This window comes from Pangasianodon hypophthalmus, chromosome 1 (genome assembly GCF_027358585.1).
Source record: "Pangasianodon hypophthalmus isolate fPanHyp1 chromosome 1, fPanHyp1.pri, whole genome shotgun sequence".
Classification (NCBI taxonomy): Eukaryota; Metazoa; Chordata; class Actinopteri; order Siluriformes; family Pangasiidae; genus Pangasianodon; species Pangasianodon hypophthalmus.
In genome coordinates, this window is record NC_069710.1 from 17,366,525 (window position 1) to 17,386,571 (window position 20,047).

At 38.6% G+C, this 20,047-nt stretch overlaps 3 protein-coding genes across 10 annotated transcripts; 2 read left to right on the forward strand and 1 right to left on the reverse strand.

Moving 5' to 3' along the window:
• Positions 1-355: 355 nt before the first annotated feature.
• Positions 356-6,725, reverse strand: fam168b (family with sequence similarity 168 member B). 5 transcript variants are annotated; one of them, XM_026926698.3, is made up of 7 exons: positions 6,594-6,725; positions 5,026-5,114; positions 4,816-4,899; positions 4,096-4,238; positions 3,827-4,007; positions 1,673-1,797; positions 356-1,577 (listed from the first exon to the last, which is right to left on the reverse strand). In XM_026926698.3, the coding sequence occupies exons 2-6, from the start codon at positions 5,093-5,095 to the stop codon at positions 1,685-1,687; spliced, it is 591 nt and encodes a 196-aa protein (XP_026782499.1). In that variant the 5' UTR covers positions 5,096-5,114; positions 6,594-6,725; the 3' UTR covers positions 356-1,577; positions 1,673-1,684. The 5 variants fall into 5 exon arrangements, with proteins under 5 accessions (XP_026782499.1, XP_053086385.1, XP_026782497.1 ...); XM_053230410.1 differs by having other exon boundaries at positions 356-1,595; positions 6,403-6,687; XM_026926696.3 differs by having other exon boundaries at positions 6,403-6,684.
• An 805-nt stretch (positions 6,726-7,530) lies between these two features.
• On the forward strand, positions 7,531-16,011 carry abcd3a (ATP-binding cassette, sub-family D (ALD), member 3a). 3 transcript variants are annotated; one of them, XM_053230049.1, is made up of 23 exons: positions 7,531-7,705; positions 8,183-8,219; positions 8,530-8,628; positions 9,175-9,263; positions 9,398-9,467; positions 10,255-10,352; positions 10,451-10,574; positions 10,667-10,723; positions 10,813-10,955; positions 11,059-11,128; positions 11,223-11,292; positions 11,402-11,499; positions 11,717-11,808; positions 12,172-12,263; positions 12,344-12,416; positions 12,528-12,591; positions 12,878-12,955; positions 13,223-13,288; positions 13,385-13,474; positions 13,580-13,699; positions 13,812-13,916; positions 14,011-14,067; positions 15,122-16,011. In XM_053230049.1, exons 1-23 carry the CDS (start codon positions 7,596-7,598, stop codon positions 15,197-15,199), a joined length of 1,980 nt encoding a protein of 659 aa, XP_053086024.1. In that variant the 5' UTR covers positions 7,531-7,595; the 3' UTR covers positions 15,200-16,011. The 3 variants fall into 3 exon arrangements, with proteins under 3 accessions (XP_053086024.1, XP_053086066.1, XP_026782658.3); XM_053230091.1 differs by lacking the exon at positions 9,398-9,467 and adding an exon at positions 9,769-9,838 and having other exon boundaries at positions 12,347-12,416; XM_026926857.3 differs by lacking the exon at positions 9,398-9,467 and adding an exon at positions 9,769-9,838 and having other exon boundaries at positions 7,532-7,705.
• A 397-nt stretch (positions 16,012-16,408) lies between these two features.
• Positions 16,409-20,043, forward strand: acp5b (acid phosphatase 5b, tartrate resistant). 2 transcript variants are annotated; one of them, XM_026926600.3, is made up of 7 exons: positions 16,409-16,544; positions 16,926-17,020; positions 17,183-17,373; positions 18,123-18,250; positions 18,378-18,569; positions 19,243-19,390; positions 19,473-20,043. In XM_026926600.3, exons 1-7 carry the CDS (start codon positions 16,507-16,509, stop codon positions 19,710-19,712), a joined length of 1,032 nt encoding a protein of 343 aa, XP_026782401.3. In that variant the 5' UTR covers positions 16,409-16,506; the 3' UTR covers positions 19,713-20,043. The 2 variants fall into 2 exon arrangements, with proteins under 2 accessions (XP_026782401.3, XP_053086148.1); XM_053230173.1 differs by having other exon boundaries at positions 16,462-16,544; positions 16,941-17,020.
• The last annotated feature ends 4 nt before the right edge of the window (positions 20,044-20,047 follow it).

Below are 20,047 nucleotides of genomic sequence, written 5' to 3' on the forward strand. Positions count from 1 at the left end.
TAAAATGTAATTTCCAGTGGAACTGTCAAAAATATTTTATGGCAATGCTATTAATATGTTGAGACCACTCAGCAGTAGATTGTGCCTTAACTGATTATCAAATTCATGCCATCACAGACTACTGCTGAGCGGCATCCATCCACGATTGCTTCCCGTCTAATAAAAGTGGGGTTGTAGGTACTCCACTTGCTCAGGGACCTATGCTCTTTGCTGAAAAACAGAATATAATGCTGGTTAACATTGGTTTAGCAGAGCTTTGCTAGTACAATGCTGCTGCTGCTGACCTTCTGGTTTGGTGTAGTTTTTTTTTTTTTTCAACCTGGCTTTTTAATTCTTAGCACTCAAGACTAAAGAAAGCGTTCATTATTGTATTTATTTTTGGTCTTTCTTGAAAGTACAAAACAAAAACACAAACATTACAAAACATTCTTTAACCAAGGCGACATAGGCAATATGAATAAGTAAAAAGACAATGAAATTCAGTCAGTAATGGTGCAACCTTGAGGTAACAAGCAATGTAAGTGTTTTGGGGTTTCTTAATCAAATGACTCCAATAACTTACGATGTCCTCAGTAGTGTTATCAAATATGCCTGGGTTATAAATTGACCACATAAATTCGTTTTTACTACATCTGAAAATGTGTTAGATAAGCAATGATTCCACCATCACTCTTTCTGTCAATTCCTTAGCAAATACAAACCCTAAAAGCACAGAAATAAGTAGGCATGCTTTCAGCACCAATACACCGGTATGTTTGGCAGCTCAGCCAACCAATCTGTTTCCACACAGGCAAAGATGTGCAATAATTTTCTGTAGCAAGAGCATGAGGAATGATAAACCATCATAAAAGAAATGGAAATCTGTGTTTGAGGCACAAAAATAAAACATACCCAACCCAACATTCACATACAAAGTGGCAGAAGAGCAACATGTGTTACCCAGATAGACATCTCAGTTACACTTACAAAAATTAAAACCCATGTTAAAACCAAAGCAATGTAAGAATTTTACAACACTGTTTCTTTCTTTTTTTTAAAAAATGGAAAACATAATTTATATTTTCTATGTAATAACAATAAAGACACTGCATTAGAGATGTGAAGTTGCTGCATTGACCCTAACCCTTTGGATGTTGCTTCTTATAACCCTTTGATGGTTTTGCATCAATCATGGCAGGTAGATTCAGCTAGCATTATTATTTTCAATACGTACATGCACTCACTTCAATATGGATTCCAAATACAAACTAATTCCATTTCCCTTCTCTTTTTTTTTTAACCACTTCAAGAGTTAAATGCTATAAAAACTGCAAGACAGTCCACAAAACACAAGTCTGCATGAAGAGCTAGTCTTCTGATGTGAGATATGCCAGAGAACATGAGTAATGCTAACAAATGTGATCGGAAACGGAAAGGTTCTCATTCCCGCTCCAAAATTTTCTTTCTTCGTCCAACGGGGTTCAGATTCACATTATGCTTAGAAGGAAGAACGACGGGCTGGGAACACATGTGGCATCAGCCCCAACTGTAGCTGTAAAATACTGGACTGTGCAAATGCATATCTATCATCTTCTAACCTAAGGGAGACACAGGGACTGTTAGAGAATAAACTCTTTCATTTTCTACATTCATATGTATAGCAGTAGGAACTGAGATATGAGTTTGTACTCACAGTGCTATCTGTTCACCACTGAGGGGGCACATAGCTGTAGGTGGGCGTGCCAGGGGGTCGATATGTGGGCACTGTGACGGGGTGGGGAGCTACTGGAGTTGGGGAGTGAGTTGTTAATAAAGTCCCTGCGGAAGGAAGAAGACATTACACACCACTTGGCCACGGACACATGCAAAAAAAAAAAAAAAAAAAAAAAAAAAAAAAAAAAAAACATTTAAAAAATTCCACCCATGCTATGAAATACAAGTTAGATTCTGTTGACAGGACGGCATAAAGTGGATGTAGAATGAGACAGAGGCATGATATTCAATCAATAATTCATGGTCAATAGATTCAGCTGGAATTAGTACTTCAGGCATGTATATATACACACAAGTGGGCAATATTTTAATACACGTTATACCAAATAAATTACAAATATATACTGACACTGATGCAGTTCTGAAAAAAAGTGGCTCAGAAGGCAGCGCTGTTGTTTGTGAACAGTTCATAAATAACACAGCAGCTTCCAAACCCCTGACTATCAGGGAGAAGCCAGCTGTGTTGTCTTGCTAATTTCAATACAATATGTTGTGACTGTTGTTACTGGATGTCTAATACTTGTTTAAAAGACTTCATATGATCAGTAAAATGCTTTATTATTCATTATACTTTTTGCTAGCTAACAAGCTGGAGGCATTCTCAACACACTGGAGAAAAATATAGCAGCAAATTAACATTCTTCGTACAGAAACACTTCACAAACAGGAAAGTATAACTGACAAATCTTTGTGAGTTACTGTGTTTTTCAGGTTGTACAACTTTTTTTTTTAGTTGAGTAGTCAACTAATACTTTCATTAGTGGTTTTCTGAGGGGAGCTGTAATTTAATCGGGGAAGTGTGAAAAACGGTGAGATAAACAGTTAAAAAAAATCAGGCTAAATATAGTTCAGTATTCAGTCCAGATTTATAATAAATAAATAATTACAACCACAGTGACCTTGATCTGGATAAAGCAGTTACTAAAGATGATCAAAGAATTGAACGAATGAGTAAATTCCAGTTTACACCAGGTGACGTAAACACGTTACACAGAGCAGTGCGAGCATCACAATGTAAATCAACGTCTTAATAATGCCTTTCTTTCTCACAAAATATTCATATCCGACCGCCTGAATGTAATCAGAGTAAAAGCCACCTGCTCCCACAACCTTTTTGTTGGGTCATGCAGATTCTCACTCATTAATGCACACCTCTAGTGAAGTGTTTAAGTGTTAAATGGTTTAAAAAGCACTAAAAAAAAGCACTGAAGATAGAAATGTACTTTGAAGCCTGTGTATGGCTTTTAACTGATGTGCAGTTTGAAGCTTAGTAGCATTTAGCTACATTATAATAAGCCCAAAATTCTGATATCCTGAATCAGTTTTTGCTTTATCTGTGAAAAAATAACCAGTCGACTACTTTTTTTAAACTGTTTTACAACTAACAAAAATGAACAGTTGTGCAATCTTAATGCAGTGCAGTTCCTGAAGCATAGCTGAAGTTCAATCAACAATCAACCCAAACATTATTTTTTAATCAACTAAAGTGTCATCCTTGATCTAATACATTTTAAAGTATTTCTTAATGTATTTGTATAACTGCTATATTGCACTTTACTTCAATACTTCTTGTAGTTTATTTTGACGCACTGACATTTTAGGCATTTTTTACACTTTATATTTTTGTACATACATTCAATGCAATCAGGAGTCCAAATACTAACTAACTCCCTGTCCTTCCCTCTGCGATTCTATTAAAGTGCATTTATGACCGGTGTTATGTAGTATAAAACAAAAACACATCAACAACATGATGTGGGGCTGGGCAACATGATGAAAATATCATATTGTGATATTTCTGATGCACAATATGTATCAAGACATATAGGTTTGCTAACAAACTATGAGCAAAACAATAATGCTGCATTTTCTAAATTTCTTGTGGAAAATCTCGGTTATACTTCTATTTAACTGCAAAAATTTTTTATTTACCACTGAAAATTCTGTACAAATGCAAAATGTTTCTAATTGTTAGACGAATACTGACAATACCTGTGAAGAGTGCTGTGTGCATAATTTATCATAATACTGATATCATATTACCCAGCTCTAATCAACAATATTGTTCGCTTACCCGCTGACATTGCCATAGTAGTGCCTGCTACCATTCCCATGGCGACTCCGTTAGGGCGTGGAGGAGGGATGGGAGGAGCGTATATAGCCGCTGGCATGCCATTGGGCTGAACCACTGTAGTGTGATGAATGACATGAGGCGGCGCAGCATACAGGGGCTGTGTGTAGTAAGTGCCTTGCTGCTGTGAAGATGATATATTTTAAAGAAACTGGCATCCATGCACATATACTGAAGCAAACATACATGTGTGACTTGCTTAAGCCACTCACCTGAGCATAGGGATTCTGCTGAGGATAAGAGCTCCTCACGGGGTACACAGCAGTAGGGTACGGGTTAGGGGAGGAGGAGTATGGGGGGACAGCACCTGTTGTTGGAGAGCAGGACATTTTGAATGGTGTCCCTTGGGCATAACCTAGAAGATGGTAAAAGAAGGGTTAAGTACATAATCTTTTACTGAAGACCACAAAAAAATTAATCACTGATAAAAATTTATCCTATTCATTGCTAAGCTTTTCTCTGTATTATTATTAGTATACAATATTTAGTATATGTATACAAAAGTATTTGCATCTAATTCTGGAAACTGCTGTATGACATCAAAGCAAGACGGGATCTGTGTGGAACTGACGAATCAGCTTCAGCTGCATGGACACAAGCTCCTGCCCACTAGTCCCTTATTTACATATCACATGCATGCAGCATGCCCCAATTTATGTAGATGTAGCAGATAGTAAGACAATAAAAGGTATGCATTCAGCAATTTTGGGCCGTTGTCTTTGCAACAGCTTCTTTTTACTGAAACCACTGATACCGTAAACAAGGTACAAGTAAGTAAGCTTAAACAGGCAATTATGGAAGTGTACTGAATTTTTTTTTTTTCTAAATCTGCTTAAAGCCAAAATGAGATTAGCCATATGACCTCCAAACAAGGTTCTTTCTTTCAAGGATACTAAGAAGTTTATGTTCTATCAGGTGCGAGTTTCCCTTACCTGTAGGAAATGCTGGGTTTGCTCCAGAGTACACACTTGGGGAGTATGCAGGGGCAGCTGCTGCATAGCCAACTGGAAACCCAGCTACAAGAAGTAACAGAAAAGAAATTGGTAATACATCCTAACCAGTGCAATATTCAGCCACACTACAAACCATTTAGTCTACAAGAGAAGACGACAAATAGTGAACAAGAGCTCTTCAGTGCTTACCTGGGTATCCTATTCCTTTAGGGTTGGCATAAGGAACCCCTGTTGGTGCAGGGCTGTAGACAGGGTTCATGGTGTTGATCGTTTGGCTCCTTTGAAAACAATTACAAGGCATTGAGTAATAACCAAACCGGTTAGACACATAATGCAGAATTAGGAATCAGTCAGTGCAACATGTGAACCTAACCACTGCACTACAGACCAGTCTATTGTTACACACCAATTACTCTATAAGTACACATTATATATACTATAAATTATATACACATTATATAATGTATGGTAGGTGGCATGCCGGAACTCATTAAACAATATCCCTTCACTTGTGTGTTTGCTTTTTAACGTCCCTGTAACAGGGTTTCAGCCCGATGGTGATCTTAGACCCTGATTTATTGTAAATATTTTTGTAAATGTTTGATGGTGACTAAAAAAAAGGCACTTCTGTCAGTTGCTTTGAAAAACATCATCTGCTAAACGCTGTAAATTAAAATGTCAACTCAATCCCCACTGAAGGTCACAGTGTTATTACTACTGCTTATTTATTGTACTGCAATACTGCACTTTCAACTATTCACGAATTCCTCTAATAAGCTGCTCAATAATCATATCTCAAACTACAGTTTAAGGTCTAAACACACACACAAACATTTTTACTGCAAACTTTGTGTATCTTAGGACTTTTCTATACTACTGATTTTGCTGTACTTGTACAATGACAAGAAATATATTCTAAACAGTGCAGTTTACTCTTCACACTTATTTTCAGATAGATAGACATGGAGCTATTCTTTCTGTAAATCTAATCCGGATCATCAGGACCCCTGCAGTAAGAACAGAGGGCCTCTCTTCTGTACACTGCTGAGCTCCAGTGAGTCTGATGCACTACAGAAACATGGCCACTCACCTGTCCTCAGGACTGCAGCACACTACAGCTTTGCTAACACACCTCTCTGTAGTGTTGTCTAATTACTCTAGTTTCAACAATGACAACTATGCTGTTCAGGCTGTGTTTTATTCCCAGTAACAGTCCTATCAGCAGTGTCTTCACTGTGTCTTAGTAGAGCCTGGTTCTGGTTAGCTGACTAGCCTGAGGAACCAGATAAAACCGCGAGTCTCGAGTGTAAATAATACTTAACACACACACACACACACACACACACACACACACACACACTACTGAAATGTTTTTAGCATGTTGTAAGTGCAGCAGTGAGCCTCGCCGCTCCTGTGTCGGTGAATAAAGGATAACACGGGATGCTAGCGGTGTGAGGCGGCAGTAGCAGTAGCATTAGTGTAGGCCGCGGATGGCGCTGCTTTTTTACACCGCGCTGCTTCATCCTCCCGCATCCCCGGATTGTGCCACCACTTTCTCCCACTCACATCTACACCGCATCCATCTCCCGCTCACACACATCCCCGCAACAGGCCCCCGCACCAAGCGCCCGTCTGGAGCCACACAGCAGCACTGACGGTTACTTACGACTGCTTGTGTTTTCGTGTCGACTGTAACTCCTCTCTGCTATAAATATATATAAAAGAAACAGCGCTGTTGTTGTTTTTTTAATCAGCACCTGATGTTGTCTTGCGCTCTAACGTTTGCTACGAACACTGCGCAGCAAGCCTAGCGGTGACGTGCGTCACTTCCGGATTCAGTAGCGGAAACTGTGTCGGGTGGAGACACACAGCGGCGCTCAGTGGTGTGTGTGTGTGTGAGTGTGTGTGTGTGTGTGTGTGTGTGTGTGTGAGAGAGAGAGAGCTCAGCAAAGCACACACAAGCTCAAACAAACAACTTACATTTATTATTATTATTATTATTATTGTTGTTGTTGTTGTTGTTTACAGTTTTGTGACTCTGCCTTACAGGATTCCTTTACAGATTTCTCCAGGCAACAAACGTCACTGATGTCTAAAGACAATAATATTTTCGTTATCATTTTTAAGTATGATATCACATAGTACATTAAAAGTTATAAAAGTAGAAGTGTAAAGAAACCTTCTACTGAATAATTTGATGTTTGCTACCAAGAGCAAAGCTGAACATCTTACAGCATGTTAGAGACTATTTCATATGACATTCGCTGCTAAACTCACTCACAACTGAAAATGTGAACTGCAAACGAGACATTATTATTATTATTATTATTATTGTTGTTGTTTTTGTTGTTGTTGTTTTTGTTGTTGTTGTTGTTTTTGTTGTTGTTGTTGTTAACTCTAAATGTCTGATAAATTAAATTAAATTAAAATGTGTTGTTATATATAATATTTGCTGCTAAACTCACTTAAAATTGAAAATGTGAATTGTAAAATTATTATTATTACTATTATTATTATTATTATTATTATTATATTAATTTGTAATACCTACAGATATAAATGTCTTTGACAAGTTAAATTAAATTAAAAATTGGTTGTAGTGCTTATTTTTGTCCTCAGGACGCTGGGCTGTGTCTGTGAGGAGGCTTTTGGAGGAGACGCTCCTGTACAAGCCGCTAGAGGGCGAGCGCGAGCCTCCTCTGTCGGTTTCCCGGCATGCACCTGCTGCTTCTGCCAGCCGTCTCGCCGCAGCAGGAAACATGGCGGTCATCAGTAAATACTTGACAGCAAAGAATTCCTCGATTGCTGGCGGGGTCCTGCTTGTTCTGTATCTACTTAAGCAAAGACGAAGGTCCTCCAGACTGAACAGGTGCGTAGCGCGTCAGTGGCCGTTCATTACTGTACATAACGTCCTTCACACACCGCTTTCACCGCCAGAGAGTCGGGTTAGCTTAGCTGAGTCACACTTGACCTGCAGTAGACAAGCTGTCAGAATGCTAACGGTCAAGCCCTGCTGTGGTCACTGGCAATGAATGAACACACCAGTGCATGTCATTCGTGACAAATGGCTTTCGTTTAGGACGGCATGTGTGTGTGTAAGGTGACTTGGGAGATTTATTTCATTATTTCTTCTCAGTGTCCAGCAGTAGAAGTGGCTCATGGGTAGTTTTCAGCAGGCGGGTAGGAATGTAGCACACTGAGAGTGTATCAGTCCCTTACCTCTCCAACTGAGAGAAAACACTCGAGCTCACAAGTTTACACATAATTACACACAGCATGCAGGTCTGTCCAAAGAGAATCTGACAGTTGCCTAACATTTTCTAATTTTTTTTTTAATCCCAAACAGCAAGAAGGGTTCATCAGATCTGATCTTGAACAATGAAGTAAGTCATCTGTTTTATATAACTGCAAAGTGTGTGTTTAAGCATTACTGCTTAATAATTATATGCCATAATTATTATTGCTTAATAATTATGTGCCATAATTATTATACTCTTAATTAAACCTACAAAAAAATAAAGCTGTATTAAGTTCGCATGTTTAACGTGAATATAGATCAGGGTTTGGTAGTTTTTTGACACTAATATTGCAAAAAAAAAAAAATAAAAGTATTGAAATCTGGCACCAACTAAACTCTTATTACTCTTTTATTATTCCTGCTTTCTAACTTTTTTTTCCTCCTCAAATTATCAGAAAGATCCTAAAAAGGATCGGGCCGCAGTGGACAGGGTGTTTTTTGCCCGAATCAAACAAATACTCAGGATCATGGTACCGAGACTCTTCTGTAAAGAGGTGAGCATTTCAGAAAAATAAAACTAGATTTGTTTATGCTGTCATTAATAATTAACATGCTGTGCAAGTGTAGTGATGATGATGGCAGTTAGTGATGGCGTAACTGAAGGTGTAACCACAAGCTGAACACACAGACATCAGTTAGTATTCCTTTTTATAACATTTGCTATTCTCTGTCTCAGCATTGAGATTGATTTTATTTTTATATCAGCACTACAGAGTTACTTGAAAGGTTTATCAGCTTCTCTCATGCCTGCATCAAATGCCATGTCTGTGTTTTATTGCTTTATTATGTTTTAATATGGGTTTTGACATAAATATTTTAAGTAAGCATGATGTGTGCATGTTATTATTTTTTTTTATTTCTTCTCAGGAAAATATAACAGTATGGTTTTGCCTTCATAAATAATGTAAATAGGAATGCAAAAAAAAATTGCTTACATTATTCACACCACTGGCTATGGTGTATATCAAAGAGTTTCTTGTCCTGTCATTGTTATTGTGTGCAGCCTGTAGATTTTAACTGTAGTATTTTGTTTTTCATAGACCTGGTACCTGATCCTGATTGCAGTGATGCTGGTGGCTCGGACCTACTGTGACGTCTGGATGATTCAGAATGGCACAATGATTGAAAGGTTGTATCCTAATGCTTAATTTGTGTAATTTAGTGAAAAAATGATACTAGTAATGCTTATCATAATATGTAGATAGCCGATTTAATTATCTAAACAAGTTTTGATGATATATATTTGTTTTACATCTTTCACAGTGGTATCATTAGCAGAGATATCACACTGTTCAAAAGGCACTTTTATTCCTACATTACAGTCATACCAGGGGTAATGTTTCACTATGTGGCTTTGGCTGTGAAAGTATTTCAGACTAATAAATGTGTGAAATTGTGACTTAACATTTGTCAGTTTGCTGATTTTTCAATCAAGAATATCTATTAAACAAGACAATTATTGCATTATTTGAAAACAGCAACTAATACACTACCTAGCTGTGTTGGTTTCTCACACTGAAATACAGATCTCCTCTGATGGTTTTTGGTATTGTCGCACCCACAAGACAAGAAGTCTCTGCATGGCATTGAACGTTTATTTATGTGCTTATTTTTGTGCATGTTGTGGTTTACAGTGCAATTATTGGTCGCTCTACAAAAGATTTCAAGAAGTATTTGTTCAACTTTATGAGGGTCATGCCCATTGTAAGTCTCTCTCTCTCTCTCTCTCTCTCTTTTTTTGTAATACTTCTTAGCTATAACTCAGCATTCCAGATTGCTCTGTGTTTTAGTGTAATTATTTTAGTTTTCAATTTTGAAAGGATGTAGAATGTCAGAGGAGACCTGGTCAGATATATCAGCTTACTTTAACTTCTGTTTAACAGTCTAAATTATGTATGGTCTTTCCAGCAGATAAACAACTACAGCATTTGCGTGCATATTTAAATTTCTAGAGTGTACTAACAGACAACTGTACCTTTTCCATCCTCTTATTGCTAATGTGATGTAGCTGTGTCAGTGCAGAATTTGAATGTTTAGATCACTAAATCTTATCTTTTCTGCATCTTTGCATTTGTATGAAAATGAGTAGTGGACACACCAAATGCCTTTCCGCCCTGTAGATCGCCCTGGTGAACAACTTTCTGAAGTTAGGACTGAATGAGCTGAAGCTCTGTTTCCGTGAAAGACTTACTAAACATCTGTATGAGGAGTATCTGAAGTAAGAACCAGATTGTTTATTCACTAGAATCCTGATTTCAAGGCCTGATTTGTTTCCAGGTTCTTATATTTCTGCTTTCTTGCTCCTAATAATTTCAGAGGATACACCTACTACAAGATGGGAAACCTGGATAACCGAATTGCCAATGCTGATCAGCTGCTGACTCAGGATGTGGAAAAGTTCTGCAACAGCGTAGTTGACCTGTACTCCAATCTCAGCAAAGTACAAAACATTTTAGAGACTGAATTGTAGTTATGATATCGATGTGCCAGTGTGTCAGCTGAACAGGGTTACAACCTTATTTTCTCTTTTAGCCTCTTCTTGATATTGGCCTGTACATCTTTAAGCTGACAACTGCTATCGGAGCTCAGGTAGAATTAACCTCATTTTCCGAGCACATCTGGAAAACATGAATCACATGTCTAGCAGTGACTGCATGTAATGTCATCCCTGCCGTCAGGGCCCTGCTACTATGATGGCCTACCTGCTGATCTCAGGCCTCTTCCTGACCAGATTGAGGAGACCCATCGGGAAGATGACTGTCATTGAGCAGAAATACGAGGGCGAGTACCGATACGTCAACTCCCGGCTCATCACCAACAGGTGACCTGCAAGCTTTCAGTGCTGAATCCAATAGTGTGCATTTTATTGTCACAAGGTTAGTGCTTTTTGAATTCATTTTTACTTTCCCGTTGGTGTTCCATAGTGAGGAGATTGCGTTTTACAATGGAAATCTCAGAGAGAAACAGACTATTCACTCTACCTTCAAGAAGCTGGTGAGAACGACCTCAGCTTTTATCACATATTGAGTTCTTCAGCTGTTGGAATGATTTACTGAATTGTAATTTCCTAAATGTACTTTACCCTCAGGTTGACCACTTGCACAATTTCATATTTTTCCGCTTCTCCATGGGCATGGTAGACAGCATCATTGCTAAGTGTAAGTTAAAACTTGTTGTGAACAGACGCTTGTACTAATACAATCACTAAACACAGTGTTACTGTTAATGTGAATGTGAATATTAACTCTCTGATTGTCTTGCGTGCAGACCTGGCCACGGTAGTCGGTTATCTGGTTGTGAGCCGACCATTCCTAAGCCTGGCGCATCCACGGCACCTTCACAGCACACATGCGGAACTGCTGGAGGTGAGCTACCTCCATTCGCACTCGGTTTTAAACACATTAATGATAATGATAATGTGATAATGTGGCTTTATGTAGGATCTATGCAGCATTTATATTATTTTAACTTCAAAACTCTGAATTCTTTGCACAGTGTGAAAATCAAATCACCAGCAAGTGTATTCATGTTATTTTTATGAATAAATACCCAGTTCATCCTCCATATTTCCTCGTTTTGTAGGATTACTATCAGAGTGGCCGCATGCTGCTGCGCATGTCACAAGCTTTGGGAAGGATTGTGCTTGCCGGTCGAGAAATGACCAGACTCGCAGGGTAAAATTATTTCTTGATATTTATATTTTTGAGTCGCATGTGTTTTATTCAAATTGCACCATATTAAAGACAAGACAATCTTCATTTAAGTCTGTTAGTGACTGTGTGCAGGTGTCGTCTGTTTTAGCATAAATCTTTTTAAAGCAGGACTTTTGCCTTAGAAATATCAGAAAGGTTTGTGTTTTAAAGGATGCAGGACAAATCCAAGGCAGACTACATTGCCGTGTTGATTAAAATATGAGCATTTAATGACAACACAAATCTAATTTTGTAGTCAGGACTTAGACTGTCTCCTTTATGTCTCTTCATGCTACTACTGGATGATCTTTGAAGTTTATTGTTATGATGTTGCACCCCCTACAGGTTCACCACCCGTATCACAGAGCTGATGAAGGTCTTGAAAGAGCTGAACATGGGGAAGTATGAGCGCACCATGGTGTCTCAGTCAGAGAAAGGTGAGCTCTAATCAGTGTTGAAGCCAAATTAATGAGAAGGCATTTGGGCATATTATTCTCACATAATGTCTCCTTTCCAGAAGCAGATGCCTTAGAAAGACTGACCCTGGTGCCTGGCAGTGGACGAATAATATTTTTGGACAACGTTATCAAGTACTTATTAACCTTTTCTCTGTTGACAGTTTTCACCAAGTTTGTCAGATTACTCTCAGATAGATTGACATGTATTTTATAAGACGTGTTTTATCTGTTATTTTTCACCAGGTTTGAAAATACACCCTTGGCAACACCCAATGGAGATATTTTGATAAAGGACCTCAGTTTTGAGGTACTCTTTGTATTCTTTGTTTACAGAAGAGTTTATAGTTTGCATAAATGTGACTTGATATCATTGTATTACTACTTGTCTCATAGTTTACAGGCAAAAAAACATCAAGGGATAAATAAAGTTTTAAAGTACAAAATTGCTGCTCACTGTTACAGTTCCAACAACAAATGTTTTTGCACAATAACAGTGTAAATTTTCTAAGAATATTTTTTTACTGACTATTACGTATGTACAGTACAGATTTTAACTGAATACTTACTATGTTTGTGTTTTTGTGTGTCTTCAGGTGAAATCTGGCACGAACGTTTTGGTGTGTGGGCCCAATGGCTGTGGAAAGAGCTCACTCTTCAGAGTGCTTGGAGAAGTAATTAATTTAATTTAAAGGATGCTAAAAAAATAAACTTTTATAGTTATAATTTTGTTCCTCATTCTCCTTATGTGCAATATTCACAACAAGTTCTTTGTAGTCTTAAGTCTAATATGTATGCAGCACCATCAGAGAGCAGTGTCTGTGAATCTTTGTTATATGAGAGAATGTTAATGTGTGTGTGTGTGTGTGTGTGTGTGTGTGTGTGTGTGTGTGTGTGTGTGTGTGTGTGTGTGTGTGTGTGTGGTTTTCTCTTTTCTTCAGCTGTGGCCTCTGTTTGGTGGGAGCTTGACCAAACCTGAGAGAGGGAAGCTCTTCTATGTCCCTCAGGTCAGATTCCTGAGAAGGAATTACTAGCAGCACCAGTAGTGTTGGAAATATCTTAATAGTAATTTCCTGTTATTATATTTGTGTGGTTTTTTTTAGAGGCCTTACATGACCCTTGGATCACTGAGGGATCAGGTGATCTACCCTGACACCTTTGAAGACCAGAAGAAGAAGGGGATTTCAGATCAGGTCCCAGAGAACATTATAAAAATTGAGATAAATTGCTGCTTCGAACATTCTCATCTCAGTATTATATTGCTTGGGTCTCACTCATATGATCTCTGTGTGTAATAGGTGCTGAAAGAATACCTGGACAATGTGCAGCTGGGGCATATTCTCGAAAGAGAGGGCACCTGGGATGCTGTTCAGGACTGGATGGATGTTCTCAGTGGTGGAGAGAAGCAGAGGATGGCGGTAAGCAAACAAACATTTCCATATAATAAAAGCATTAACTTACATACCAGCTTTACCTGACCTGAACATAGATGTATGCAACCCTCAGCTAATAAAACTTTTTTTGCTGCAGATGGCTCGGTTGTTCTATCACAAGCCTCAGTTTGCTATTCTGGACGAGTGCACCAGTGCTGTAAGTGTGGATGTGGAGGACTACATCTATAGCCATTGCAGGAAGGTAACAAGGCCCATCACAGCATTCCTCTCTTGTACCAAATCATACACTGGGCATCTTTTATGAAACACTGACTTCTTCTGTATTTTTCTGGCAGGTGGGCATCACTCTGTTCACAGTCTCTCATAGAAAGTCTCTCTGGAAACACCATGAGGTGAGATGAACTTTTCTGTTTGCATCTAAATAGTATCTTATTTGTTAAGCTGTTGTCTGTATTAAGAAGTTCCAGTCTGTGTTTCTGAAGCCTGTATTATACTCTTATTACATGCGCGCATTGTGTGGGCGGTCACATGGATGCTTGTCATCATATTTGCATGGAATGTGAACGTGCCCACTAGAGCGCAGAAAATGGAAAAACTGAAAGTCTGTTGCATGTTTCACTTCATAAAATGTGGTCACGATAATGCTAAGAATCACGATTAGTTCTAAATCATGGATACTGTGCTGTGGGGCATTAAAGATAACCAGGTGGGAGTCAAAGATGAGGGTAGGTATCACATATGAAAAAGAGAACATGTAACTGACCTTTAACACTTCCGTTTTCAGACCATCGCTAGTAAAATGAATTGTTATTGTATGATGTGCGTCTGCAGCCCTGCACACCCAAACCTTAAAAATTACACAATACGGGATTGCTGTAGCCCTTTATTTTTATGTTAAAGTATAATATTTGATTATTATAATAATTATGAATAACGTTTAGAAATACAATAATGTATAATTTTATGTAAATATAGTTGTGAGCATGTGTTTCATTCCCGCACTGATAAGCAGATCTGCATTTCGACCCTTCTCTTTCATACCTTCAGGCTTTTTTTCAGATTTTTTTTTTTTTTTTTTTTTTTTTTAAATACTTTGAGCTCATTATAAAACCACACGCCAGGAGCGCAGAGCAGATTAAACAAAAAAAAGCAATCTTTGAGCACACTGTCTGTGAGCACATTGTTTATACAGATGAGTAGTGATGTGACTGAAAACAAAACAAATACACAGGAATGAAGGAATGAAAACTAGACTTTAAGGGTCATTCAGTCAGCATTTCCCTAAAGCAAAGCACTATTATGACTATGGAGGTCACACTTCATGTGATGTTTGCGCTTCACTGCCCACTCTTACTTTTAACCCACAAACCCTCTCTCTGCATCTCAATACAGACGTGCGGAGGTATAAATTAACCTTAACCCCTGTTTTTTGTTTGTTTGTTACAGTACTACCTCCACATGGATGGGAGAGGGAACTATGAGTTCAAACCCATCACTGCAGAAACTGTGGAGTTTGGCTCTTAGAAGCACGGATACCCACAGACACGGCTCCGGAAGGGATGCATCGTAATACTGCAGCAGAATCTAGGATTTTGTTTTTAATCACTTGTAACATTTCTTTTTGTTTTGACACTACAGTTCTGTCTTCCATGATTGTATAATTGTATAATTTGTAATTTAAAGTGCGGTCCGATTTACCGGACAGCCACTAATGAGAATAGTGAATGGGCTAATCCTAATGAAATGTGTTCACATCTTATGTGTGAACTAAATCATGTTTCAGATTAAATCATGTGATAGGAATTAGCCTGTAAGTTTCTCTATATGAAATCAATGCCAGTGAACTGATCTCTGGTATTTGATCAGGATTCTTGTAGTTCTAGTATACTAATGAGGCTTTTTTTGACACCAGGAAAATAAAATTGTTATAAAATGTCCATCTACTAAGTGACCTTAGTACTAACTGTAGTGATGTGTGATGGGTCTGTTGTGTGGCCCGTGTATGATGGTTTAATGGACCTGTTCTCTGAGCGTGTTTCCTTCGATGGTAAGCGATCGCGGGGTAGATTGCACTGATTTACTGATTTGCAAGCCAAAACGCCTTGTACTACTTCGTGTCTGTAATTGTCTAATGGTTGCCTAAATGCACCTTTTTGTTCCAAGCAAAACGTAATGTTTCTCCATGCTGTTGTTTAATGACTAAAACATCTCTGTAGACCTCTTGGATTTTGTACACAAAAGACTCTAGAAATCTAGTAAACCAGAACCACAAAATATCCATAGATCTACAATGTACTCACTAGTGCAATTTCATTAAAAATAATTCTGGATCTGTTCTTTTGTGGTTGTGTGCTCTTTTCGTCCTTGGGTTGCACTGGAGGGGTCACACACTTTGATTCATTATGCCTCAGCTGCAGACACACAGAAAGATTATGTCCATGTGTTAGATGTGGGTGAAGGGTTGCTCAGATCACATGCTCATTTGCCCTTTGACCCTGCCTAGAAAATAACTGTACTGTGTATGCTTAATTTTTCCCTCTTCTTTCCTGATTATTTTAAATCACATTATATAATTTTTTTTTACAATCGTATATGTATATATCTTCTTTTATACGAAGTAGTATGTTCTGATAGAACAATTTTTCTGCTTAGCGTCATATTTGTTCTTTTTGAACAACGTAGTCTTAGTGAAGACGGCAACACCTTATCAAGTCTCCACCCCACCCTGTTCTTAGTAGGTTAAAGGCTGCTCCCTGAAGCTACAGTCAGTCTTATTGGTGTTGCTGTGATGGTGTGACCATAAGCTGCTATTCCAGTTTTGTTAATGATTAATGAGAAAGCCAGTGAAGAGGCTCAACTCAGTCCTTCTGTAAGAAAATGACATAATATATAGTTGTATTAAAATGGATTGTCGTTATAATCATTTTATTATACCAGCATAAACAAATTAATAAATCCTATTAGGTATTACGTTTCCACTGCTGTTACAGAAGTAACATTCAATCGTTTAAACATGCCCTGGTTAGATTGTCGGTAATTTCGACTACAGCAAAATTTAGTTTACTGTCTGAATATGGCTTGACGCAACGTGAACTGCATGACTGTTTTTCCCCTTTGAAACCAATACAGGAAGGTCTTAAACCACAAACTACTTCCTCATCTGAGTAGAAAAGAAAGCAGTTACCGTGCCATGACGCTTCACTTCTGCTGCTCTACTTTGCTTTTGTGTTGATCGTGTTATTTGATGCAGATCTCCTGTCCTCAGTTGCGCCATGACCTGCCTGGCTGCATTGCTCCTGTTTGTTCTTCAGACAATCTACCGGCCATGTCAAGCTCAGGAACACAGTACACAGTTTATCTCTTTCTAAATACTAGCTTTGTATAGTTTTATAGTTTTACATAATCTGATTTAACATAATTTCAAATGTGATCAAACAGTTTCTTTCCTCAGTTTGTGTCTATGTAGCAGGTCTTCACCATGACTTTTTGCCCATTTTGTCTCTTAAGGTTCTCTGCGTTTTGTTGGTATTGGAGACTGGGGTGGCATTCCCTTCTCTCCCTTCTACACAGCTCATGAGCAGAGGATAGCTCAGGAACTGGGGAGAGTGGCCGAAAGTGTGGGCTTGGACTTTGTCTTGAGTTTGGGAGATCACTTTTACTACAATGGAGTCAAGAATGTCGATGATATACGCTTCAAGGTCTGTCATCATCGTTTATGACTGCAGATATGGCAGAAACGTACCATTTTGTGACTTTGTGAACATGATCAGTTAGATGCAGTTGCAGTTGTAGCTCAGTGATTAAGGTTCTGTGTTAATGACTGGAAGGTTGTAAATCCTAACCTCAGCATCTGGCAGAGGTTGATCTGGTGTCTGGCAAGGCCCTTAACTCTCAGCTATATTCTTACATTTACATTTATTCTGTTGGCAAACACTTTTATCCAAAGGTAATTACAACTGTGTAGATGAGGGTTAAGGGCCTTCCTCAAGGACCAGCAGTGACAGCTTGGTGCTGCTGGGATCTGAAATAACAATCTTTTGATCAGTAGCCCAGATCTCGAGCCACTGAGCCACCACTGCCCCATGCTTGGGTTTAATTCTGTCTCACTGCCAAATATGTAATTGTAGATTGATTGTGAACATAAATTGTTTCAGGTTTTTGCTGTAACAATCGGATTCTGTTTTTCATATTTTCAAAGATGTATTCAAAAGAGCATGATTTATTAAGAGTTTGTATAGGCAGGACAGCGCTCAAATGGCGGTTAATATTAAACACACTCGTGACATGCTGATATAAAAGTGTGATAAACATGCCATCTGGTGGAAGTAGTGTTACATGCAACAATTTAACTAAAGTTAATATTTAGGTTTTCCCCATTTGTTCAGTACAGTAGCAAGGCAAGCACTTCCAGAGTCTTGGGTTTGAATTTCACTCTTTTTGCTTTCAGGCTACATTTGAGCGTGTGTTTTCTCATCCAGCTCTCATTGCTGTTCCATGGTATTTGGTGGCAGGAAATCATGATCACTTGGGAAATGTGTCGGCTCAGATCGCCTATTCAACCAGATCAGAGAGGTGGTGAGTGTGGGCCAATGATTAAACTTTCTCAGCTACGGTATCACGACATGTTGCAGTCTGTCTGGGTTTCTCATAAGAGTTGCTCAATAACATTTATACTGTAATGTGATGTTTCATCTATCCATAGGCATTTTCCTGAGCTCTATTATGAGCTGCATTTTAAGATTCCTCACACCAACGTCTCCATGACAGTCCTGATGATAGACACGGTGGTTCTGTGTGGGAACACTTATGAAGGAGACCAGCCTCAAAGACCAGAGGACCCCACTCATGCAGAACAACAGTTTGAGTGGATCAAGAAGACGCTGCAAAACACCAAGTAAGATTTGCCAGTTCTGAATGAAACCAGACATTCACATTTAACTGAACAAGCACAAGTTACAGCACAGCTCAGGACACAAAAGCAAGTCAGCTTAAGTACCTGAGGGTAAACCACAGACTGTGATGACTTTTTTTTTCTTTAACAAAAGTGGTATGAATCCATTAATAGGAATGTGAGGACTTTGAAGCATGTTTTCAGAAGGCTCGACCTGCCACCCTCCTTTCCATACCCACATCCACCCATGCATTCCTGAGGACAAATTGTGACCAAATAGCACAATGTCCACACAAGCAACCATATCTGATTTCCCAAAAATGTATAGTACTCGACATTACCATCACTCCCAGCAAATCCTTAGTCATTCTTGAATAGTTGTGAGTAAAAACTTAGGAAACCAAAAATCCCAATTACACAGGCACCAACGTCCCGCCCCACCCAACGTCCCCCACCACCAAAATAAAGCATGACTAAAAATGTACTGCATATCTCTAAGCAATTTTACTTGCTAAGACTTCATCAGTTTGCCTTCAGATGTAATATTAAACATGTTCTGTTACTTTGACCTGCTAGTGCAAGATAATTAAATGACTCAGATCTTAAAAAAAATTGACAATGAACAGAATAATTTTTTAAAACAAAACCTTCTTTCTAATCTGTTATTCACTCCTAGGTCTGAATATGTGGTGGTGGCTGGCCACTACCCTGTGTGGTCCATCGGTCACCACGGTCCTACTCGCTGTCTGGTAGAGAAACTAAGACCACTGCTAAAGAAGTACAACGTCACTTTATATCTGAGTGGCCATGACCATAATTTACAGGTGAACATCTTTTTTTAATTAAATGTAATTCACATCAAAGTGGAGCACTATTTAGAATACTCTCTCTTTCATCTTTCATTAGTTTATTAGAGAAGAGGATGGAAGTTCGTTTGTTGTCAGCGGGAGCGGGGATGTCCTGAACAACTCCACCAGCCACATGAAGAGCTTCCCGTCCTCTTGGCAAGTGTTTTCTAGTGCCGTGAATCACACTTTAGGTGGTTTTGTATACTTTGAGGTGACCCAGAGCAAGATGTCAATTAGTTACCTGCAGTTAGATGGGAAGTGTGTGTATCAGACCTCTTTGCCTAAACGCACCATATGACAAACTGAAGAAGGCTTCAGAATGAAGTGGCTCTGAATGAACTGAGCAAAACTGAGCTTAATTTACTTTAACCAGCCTCATTGCACCTGATCTAATAATATATTGCTGTATTGTGTTTTCTCACTTGATTTTCATCCACTTCAAAATTAAGTTTTTCCTGTCACATCATGGTGAAACACCTTTGTAATTTCTGACATTCATCACACCGATGTCCAGTTAAGCACAATGAAAGAAAATAATGTTGAAATTGTTCACCAGTCAGAATCTCAGTGTCTGTATGCCGTTATGTATGGCTGAAACAGCATAAAGAGCAACAGTATAAACATATAAAGAGC